Below are 8,861 nucleotides of genomic sequence, written 5' to 3' on the forward strand. Positions count from 1 at the left end.
GATTTACGGAGCTGCATCTGAGTCCATCGCTACCCTCGCTCCCGAGATTGCAGGCGCGTGCACCAAACCTTTTTACGTTATTTGTTTCACTGATCGATTCTGCAAATGAGTGAATGTTCTAAAGCAAGCGTGTGATGTTCTGGTTAGTTTTTGAACTTATTTCAGCCCGCTCTATTCAACATTACTGAGACAACTTATTTCCTTCCCGGTGAAATACCTCTCTTGAGTAGAACACCAAGTGCATATTCCTGTGCCCCATAAAGAGGTGAAAAGTCATTTCGTCCTATTGCAGGGCGTCCTCCGGCACCCATTCGGACGATATGGGGCAGGATCCCCTGGTCGACACGGAGGCCCTTCGAGAGATACATCCATGGGCGTAGGAACAGGAGGGGGGGGGGGGGATGGGGGCAGGGGGGCCATGGCCCCCCACTTTTCAAGGTGAGGAGCCAGCGGTGTTAACTGGCACCCACTTTTCAGATTAAGGCTGTGTTTAGCCTACTTTTGGGCCACATTTGAGCATACATACCGATTTACCTAGGTCGCCAGCCATCTTCCTCAATATGCGTCATCTTTTTCGTTTGCTTATTGGCCATCACTTAGTGTCAGCCGCAGGCCGACGCCAAAGGGTCCAAATGAATAAAAAAACGAACAAGGTCATCCCATGTTTGCCTACGAACACTCATATTTTCAGAATGGATTAGTGAAAAAAAAATCATCAAAATGTTTGAACATGTCCGCCAGCAACCTCGAGAGCAACGGCAGCGATGGCCTGGGTTGCAGCTTCCGAAAAAACGAACGGCGTCGGCCACTGCAAGTGGCACCAGACAGCGAGCGCCTTGTTAATCTGTCTTCTGTGCAGATAAATAGTTACAGAAACACTAAACACAGAGAACCTACCTTCACTCTTCCAATTCCACCACCATATTCCAACATCACTTCGCGGTGCTTTAAGGGTCAATCCGTTCTCATCATCAGTCTAAAAATTGCACGCGTGAAATATGCACCCAGACTGCCTTGTAGATGTAAGATTTGATGTCCTGAGGCGTTCAAAAGTATTTTTCAGAACCGTCATTATTTTCGTTCACCCGCTGGCCACGGCTCAACATTAGGTCCTGAGCCAATGATGCGCGGCCTACAGAGACTGCAACGCCTGGCGTGGAGGTTTTTGAATTAAGCTTTGCGAGTACGCATGCTCAAAATCATGCCACATAGCTTTTATTACTAACCGATTCAAATGTTTAAAGACCAATTTTTCATAACCGTCATCATTTTCGTCCACCGGTGGGCCATGACGAAAAATTAACTACTGAGCTGGCGCTCCGCGAGCTATGGAGACTGCAACGAATGGTGTCGAAGTTTTTGTCGCCAGGATTTGCGAGCGCGCATGTTATAAACCACGTGGTATAAATCGTATCAATAATCAATTCTGACTGAATTTTTTAAAAAAAATATCCAGACAAATGAGGTTTGGCGATGTTAATACACATTGTTGACCACTCGGCCTACAATCAAAATTTTCACCATGAAATTTCGATCACGCATATTGATCTACAACCTACCTTCGCGATGTCCTCAACGTCTGTAAAACGCAGATAAAACATTATGAAAAAGCTTCTGAATTCTATCGGTTTAAAATGAGTCTACTAATCCATTACAAATTAAGAACACCGGTAATTTATTCCATGCGATCGTTAAACGCACTATTTCTGCAGCTTATTGACCTTAACACGCGCTCGGGTTGGGGGGTCAAGTTGACTCGCCCCCAGAAGGTTTTTCCAGAATAGTTTCCGAACGGTGCAGTACAGCTGCGCCATGTTTTGCATGGCTGTAGACAACTGAATATCAGATAGCCTGGCATGCAAAATTTAAAGTTACTTTGTAAGGTCACTGACCTATGACGGGTCAAAGTCAGGCCATGATTTCAGCGAAGTCAGCTTCTGGGGAATCTTTCCATCTGATGCACCAATGGAGTGCTAGAAGAAGGCAATCATCTCTTAGATGCTTTCCTAGGCAACACAAACATTGAATGAGCAAATTAAGTTGACTTAAGGCCAGGTGCAAAGGTCGGACCAAGACTAAAGGTTCAACCTGTTTCATTATCCTAAGACTTGTTGTATGGGATAGTTCCGGGTGCTCATTCCGAGTTTATTGATAGCAGGAAGCGTATTACACATCTTCCATGGATTTCTCAGGGGTCAGCATAGGTCATTGACGTAAAATGTTCTGGATCAACATTTTGTTTTTAGAAACGTACCGCCTAGCGTTATCTTTCTCGCTTAATCAAATGCAAGACTCAGAGCAGTGTTGTGTGATTTTGGTCACCATGACCTTCAAAAGGTGAAACAAGGTCCCTAACCTTAACCGAACATGTGACGTTTTGTTTAGAAATATTTATCTAGGTTCTGGGGGCTCTTATAGACTAACCTGGAATTTGACCTTGTTTGACCTTATTTGACCCAAAAATCATGACCTAGGAACCTCAAACTTTGATCTTAGTGAGCTAATGTATAGGTCAACACACTCTACAAATTTGGTGTCTCTAGCCCTCTTAGTTCTCGAGATCTCAGGGGGAGGGGTGTTCAAATTGACCCCTCACCAGAGCGAATGGTATCTAGTCGGCCACCCGGGCGCGTGTTAAAAATGTAAACAGAATTGATGTCACGGTAACTTCTGGCTTCCGTTCTAGTTACAACGTAAAAATAGCAATGAAGCGAAGAAAACCGTGTCCCTTGTTAACAAGTAACTATATCCGGGGATGTTTTTTGTGGGGGATCACCATGAACCACCACCTTTTGTCAACCCTGTGTTCCTCTTAGAAAGGCTCTGGCTACCCGTCTTCCCTCCAGACGGAACCAGACTTCCCGTCTGGAAGTCTGGTTCCGTCAAGCGCCATCTGGTCCCATCAGATCTCGCACCGTGCCGTTTGGCCCGGTCTGGTCTGGTCCAGCGCGATCCCGTCTGGGATGGTATTACGCCAGCGGTTGATGTCAACCGGTCTGGACTGGTCCAGCGCGATCCCGTCTGGGATAGTATTACGCCAGCAGTTGATGCCAACCGCTCTGGTAAAGGACGTCAGGAAAAATTTTATTTATTGTTATTGTATTGGATTCAAACTTAGATTAATGGGCTGAAGATATCCAAAAATGCCTGATGCATTCACTGATATTCATAATATACGGTTGTCATGTTACAATCAAGTGATTCAGGTGATTTTAGGAGGTGCGAGGCCGGCTCCGGCGAGGCCAGTGTTACGGCATGCCTTGAATCAAATGATAGGATCGCCTGTGAAATGCGGTGCTGGCGGTAGAAGGTACTAGATTTCGCGAAGTAAGGGTTGTTAAAATAAGCAGAGAAAATGACAAGATATTCCGCTATGCTGATTTGGACAAAGTAGAGCAGTGGCATCAATTTTTTAAAGATGTTTTTCCACACTAGGTTGGTAAGGGGCAACATATCCTGGTATTAAGTAGGGTCTAAACAACCGGCATTGTACCCCAGTGCGGCAAACTTGAAGCATTGTTTTGCCATCGGATAATAATAAATTACCTAGACCTTAAAACCATTTTACCTGTCTCTCAGCTTTGGAAATTCCAAAAAAATCCTGGTAGCAAAGTGCAATTTTTTATAGTGGAGTACAAAATTTTCCGAGTGCTCTGGCTCATTACAGCTTGATTTTAGTACAATGAGTGGCACTCAACAAAAGTGCCACTTTTTATATGCAGCGTTTCATGTAAAAGTACGTTAAATGGAAGGAAACATCGGTATTAAATATGGCGCACTAAAACAACAACGTCTCATACCCTGTACTATGAAACACATGTGCATATACATTGGTTTGCAATTATGGAAGGCTCTGTGTATACACTCTCCAAAGCGGAGGGTAATTACGCATCGGGCTCATACACTCTCTAAAATGGAGGGTGGCTACACACCGGGCTTGTACACCCTCCAACATGGGGATGGGTACGATATGTACAGCCAGGCAAAAATGGAACACAAACAAATGCAAATGAACATGCTGCAGACGGCCACCTACTCATGCTCCACCACGATCACGCTGGTCACGCTCCACCACGGTCACACTACTCATGCTCCACCAGCTAACTGGTTTTAAAAACAGCTGGACACGCATGCCTTCCATCTTCCCACTCCCGGTCAACACACGAGGTCCTGCACGTCCCACCCGAACTACAGAGACAGGCAGCACTCAACCAATTTACCGAGCCAGCGCAAGTACAATGCCTGACAGACCCGTGCAGGCCGGCCACAAGGGATCAGTCAGTCATTCCGCGGGCTCGGACGGATAATGCAATGTATTAATGGATTTTGATGCGCTTTAACCAATATCATTGCAAAATATGATAATTAAGGTTGCAATTGATTAATGTTTTTGTCCCAATAAACCCTTCTCCTTAATTTACCGGGCCAAACTTATGGGCTCATGTTACTCCGGTGTCCTGGTGTTTTTGCCGTAGTGAGATGGCTGTCTCCGAACAGTTTTTTGGCTATTTATAGCATTGTTTTTCGACTTAAAGGGGTATTTTTGTAAAGCCTGAATTACCAGCTTTAATTTCGCACCCTTAAGTGACAAATTTAGCTTGGCTCTAATCCACAGCTGCCGTAACATTTTTGTACTCTTGATACCAGGAAGTGGCCAGAAATCCAATCACATGGCGGTTGATGAGTACAAATAAATCCTTCACAATCGTGATGTCCATCTGTATACAGCTCCCTCCAAATGTGTACAAATCTGTTCAAGGCATGAGCGCGAGCAGAATATTTATGCTCTTGACAAATCAGTCACGAGACGCGAATCATTGAAAACAATTGGAGAGTTTTGCTATGTTCAACCTCCAACCTTAGCTGGGAGGCAGGTGCAAGCCGCTGAATAGTTGAGACGTTTCCGACGCTGAATTGCGAGTGATTCTTTTATTCGCATTGCCATGACATAGTGGTAGCGCGTGGTCAGGAGGGGGTCTGGGGTACGTGACTGGGGGTGCGGTTTTCGATGAATGTTCGTTGCAACGTTGGCAATTATTGCGGTTCCTCTTTAATGGTAGGTTAAGTCATATTCAAGTTTGAGTTGGTCTGCGTAGGACATAGGAAGTGAGAAATTTGCTAATCTACAGACCAGTGCGGTTCTGATACTCGTTTCTCATTTTCCGGTATTGTTCAAAGGCGATTCCATTCAACATTCACACTTTATTTTGCACATTTCCATACATGGCTTATCATATACCTAGGTGGCAACACAGGCTGCTTGCTATTGGGTATCTTGGTGTGGTGGGTGCAAGATTTGTGCTCTTGCAGATATCAATGCATGGCCCCTGATGGAAGCAGCAAGTCTCAGGTAGTTGCACCTTCATGTTTTATTTTGTCCTGACACAGGTAAAATTAGTTTTTCCAAAAGCTGTTCTTGTTGCATTATGGAGTACAAAGTATTTCATTTTACCTAATCACAATCCTGGTGAACAAAATCTGGCATATGTTTTACCAGGAAACATCAAGTATTCCAACACTGCTCATGTAGTTTGAAAGCTTTAGGGAATTTGTTGAAGTGCAACAGCTGTTAACCTTATATTTCACCATGGGTGTTAAATGACCACGGTAGTTGGTGCACCCTAAAACTCCAATCAACAACAGCATTTTCAGTTAGTTTAAATCATATATAAATATATATATATATATATATATATAATGGGTTTACTTTTTCTAGGACTAATGCATCTAATTTGTTGACCATGCAGATGTAAGTTCACATCACTCCCTCATATCAGTACAAAGCTTATAAACATATCCAAAGTCATATTTGCAGTCATTTTGACTGGGGGGGGGGGGGGGGGGGGGGGGGGAGAGGGAAGTGGGAAGCAAATGTGTTTTCAGTGTTCACAAGATGAGATTTTGTCTTCTAATCTTGTGTGTGGAATGCCCATTTTTAAATATTTTCCCTATTCAAAATATTTGTTCTTTAAAGTTTGTCTCCCATAGGTTTCATTTTGCCCCAAATCCTGATTCTCCAATGAAATCTCAGTGACACATGTATGCCCATATGCACAGTCATGATTTATTCTGATGACTTACATGTACATATAATTTTACTTGAATGATTTTGCTTCACATTGTTGTAAAAATATGTCAATCAACTGTAACCATTATTCTTTGCTGAGTGGTTTGATGGATGAAAGCAATTTATGACCTAATCATTTTGATCAGATATGTGTACTTATCTACATGTAATTATGTGTACTTATCTATATTATCTATGTGTACTTATGTGTACTTACAAGTGTTATGAGGCTAAGTTTTTATTGAGATTGGAGCATTATTATTGCCATGGGGCATCCAAATTAATAATGGGTTTTGGATGCACTCTAGCAGCTTATAGCATTAAGGCTGCAGAAAGGCTAACATAACACATACCCACAACATTGTATTATTCCCAAGGATGTAGGTGCAGGGAGCTACCCGACTGATGGCCAGCTGCCCCCCCCCCCCATCCCCAGAACTGGCAGAGCTTAGCATTACCCTTTGAAACCTTTGGGGGGGGGGAGGTCAGTAACCATATGCCATTGTGATCAACAAAAAGTCTTATGGGTTGCTTAACTGACTAGTCCTGTAGTTTATAGATAATATGAAGTTACCATAACCTTTTGTTTTCTTTGTCACCATTTTGGGGAGTCTGCCTTAGGCAATTATGCCCTGGAACACATGACTTTAATGTAGAAGGCTTTGTATTTTTTCCCATTTGACTGTCATGGGCTGCTGCAAAGTGCTTCCAACAACAAACACAACATATGTGTGGGTGCAACAGCTGACGTCGCTGGCATCGGTGGCAGTGATGGCATCCCTCCTGACCCAAGCATTACCATCTTGAGATGCAAGAAGTGACTGCATGATACGGGCAACTGAGCACGTGGTGTAAGTGGTGAGTGCAAGCACCTTCTAACCTTTTTGTGTTCTCAGTTCTAGAAGTCCCGGGTGCCAGTACTGCTGATCGCTACACCCGTGTGACCGTAACTCATCGCCGCTGGCACGATGCGGTACCGAGCCAACTTCCTGCCGCGGGCGTGCATGGATCTGTGCGCCACGCTCTTCCTCCTGGCGGCGATCGGCATCACGTTCGTCTGCGAGGTGGCGCTGGTGCTGCCCTCTCTGTCGGACGGCCCGCTCTACTGGGTCCAGGCGGCCCTGGGCGTCTTCATCGTCTACAACATCCTCGGCAACATCTTCGCCGCCATGCGTGTGGACACGTCGACGCACGGCCTGCTGCTGCCGGCCAGCCTGAAGCCCGAGTGGCGCTTCTGTTCGGCGTGCGAGGCCACGGCACCTCCGCGCTCCTGGCACTGCCCCACCTGCAACGCCTGCATCCTCAAGCGTGACCACCACTGCATGTTTACCGGCTACTGCGTCGGCCACTTCAACATGCGCTACTTCCTGCTGTTCCTGGCGTACCTGGCGCTGGGCGCGCTGTACGCCACGGTGCTCAACAGCATCTTCATCGTGAAGGTGGTTGGCGGCTTCCATCTGCTGTCACTGCTGCAGCTGGTCATGCCCACCGCCATGCTGGTGTTCGGCATTGACGTCTCTGTCAAGCAGGTAAGCAGCAGGACTTACGTGTGATGACGTTGGGAGCACGGCTGCCATGCGTAGTGCGTCGTGTGTGCTCATGCTTTTTGTGATCCGTCCTAACAGTTGCAAAATGCTGTGTGTTGGATGATGAGAGATGATTGGTTCCAGCTGTATGCCTTTCTCTTCACGCTGGATCTGGTGGGATTCTTGTTCGTGTTCGCCATGCTGCTGTACCACGGGGAGGGCGCCGTGAAGGGTGCCACCAACTACGAGAAGGCCCACCGCCAGTTCAAGTAAGCGCACGTGCCAGAACGTTTTAATTGGAATGGCAGGCTGGCGGTGGCGACTTGTATGCCGTTCCAGAACCTGCCGAAATTGTGTGACCACCACGTGTTGTATTGTGTTCTTTGGCATTCAAAATCCCTCCTAAAGCAGCTATTTATGATTCTGTGTTTGGCGTGAAGATAACGTCAGATGCTGCCGCGCTCATGTTGTACATGGCCAGAAATTATGATTGAGAAAAAAAGAATGTACAGTTACGCGGGACGCGGGACAGTTACAGGTACAGGTACGCTGACGCGGGACGTAGTTGCCGTGGCCACTCGATATATTTACCATCACTGTGGTCTGAATGGTGGTGGTGGCAAACCAGGTGACTCGACATTAGCCACTTAACGTTGGTGCCAGCTACCGCAAATGCCACTTCTTGTCTTCCCCGTGTTCGGAACGTGGTGCGTTTTTCGCCAGCCCCGGTGTGTTTTGCCGACAGATACAACCTTGGCTGGCGCGACAACCTGCGACAGGTGTTCGGCACGCGCTGGCGGGTAGCCTGGCTGTCGCCGACCGTGCACTCGCCGCTGCCATCGGACGGCATCAGCTTCCACACGACCGAACAGTGGCGGCTGGAGGGGGCCAAGCAGCGGTGATGACCCGCCGGTGACCGACCCGTCCGCGGATCGGCTGGGCTCGGCTGGTGACCGGCCCATCCGCGGCTCGGCTGGTGACCGGCCCGTCTGCGGCTCGGCTGGTGACCGGCCCGTCTGCGGCTCGGCTGGTGACTGGTCCGTCCGCGGCTCGGCTGGTGACTGGTCCGTCCGCGGCTCGGCTGGTGACCGGCCCGTCTGCGGCTCTGCTGGTTACCGGCCCATCCGCGGCTCGGCTGGTGACTGGTCCGTCCGTGGCTCGGCTGGTGACCGGCCCATCCGCGGCTCGGCTGGTGACCTGGCCCGTCCGCGGCTCGGCTGGTGACCGGCATCCGGGGCAGATTGGCGCTCGATAGCACGTACCGTACC

The 8,861-nt window shown here is 47.5% G+C and overlaps 1 protein-coding gene across 4 annotated transcripts; it reads left to right on the plus strand.

Annotated features, from left to right (window-relative positions):
• Window positions 1-4,907: 4,907 nt before the first annotated feature.
• On the plus strand, window positions 4,908-8,651 carry LOC119101118 (putative palmitoyltransferase ZDHHC24). 4 transcript variants are annotated; one of them, XM_037224391.1, is made up of 4 exons: window positions 4,908-4,982; window positions 6,964-7,596; window positions 7,738-7,862; window positions 8,339-8,651. In XM_037224391.1, exons 2-4 carry the CDS (start codon window positions 7,036-7,038, stop codon window positions 8,493-8,495), a joined length of 843 nt encoding a protein of 280 aa, XP_037080286.1. In that variant the 5' UTR covers window positions 4,908-4,982; window positions 6,964-7,035; the 3' UTR covers window positions 8,496-8,651. The 4 variants fall into 4 exon arrangements, with proteins under 4 accessions (XP_037080286.1, XP_037080285.1, XP_037080288.1 ...); XM_037224390.1 differs by having other exon boundaries at window positions 4,969-5,056; XM_037224393.1 differs by lacking the exon at window positions 4,908-4,982 and adding an exon at window positions 5,008-5,106.
• The last annotated feature ends 210 nt before the right edge of the window (window positions 8,652-8,861 follow it).

The sequence above is a fragment of the Pollicipes pollicipes genome, unplaced genomic scaffold (assembly GCF_011947565.3).
Source record: "Pollicipes pollicipes isolate AB1234 unplaced genomic scaffold, Ppol_2.1 Scaffold_4881;HRSCAF=5763_pilon_pilon_pilon, whole genome shotgun sequence".
Classification (NCBI taxonomy): Eukaryota; Metazoa; Arthropoda; class Thecostraca; order Pollicipedomorpha; family Pollicipedidae; genus Pollicipes; species Pollicipes pollicipes.

Excerpts from the sequence above, each read along its gene's own strand:
- LOC119101118 (XM_037224391.1), top strand. The coding sequence starts at position 7,036 with ATGCGGTACCGAGCCAACTTCCTGCCGCGGGCGTGCATGGATCTGTGC. Across the intron at positions 7,597-7,737 it reads TTGACGTCTCTGTCAAGCAG|CTGTATGCCTTTCTCTTCAC; the intron begins GTAAGCAGCAGG and ends GATTGGTTCCAG. Across the intron at positions 7,863-8,338 it reads AAGGCCCACCGCCAGTTCAA|ATACAACCTTGGCTGGCGCG; the intron begins GTAAGCGCACGT and ends TTTTGCCGACAG.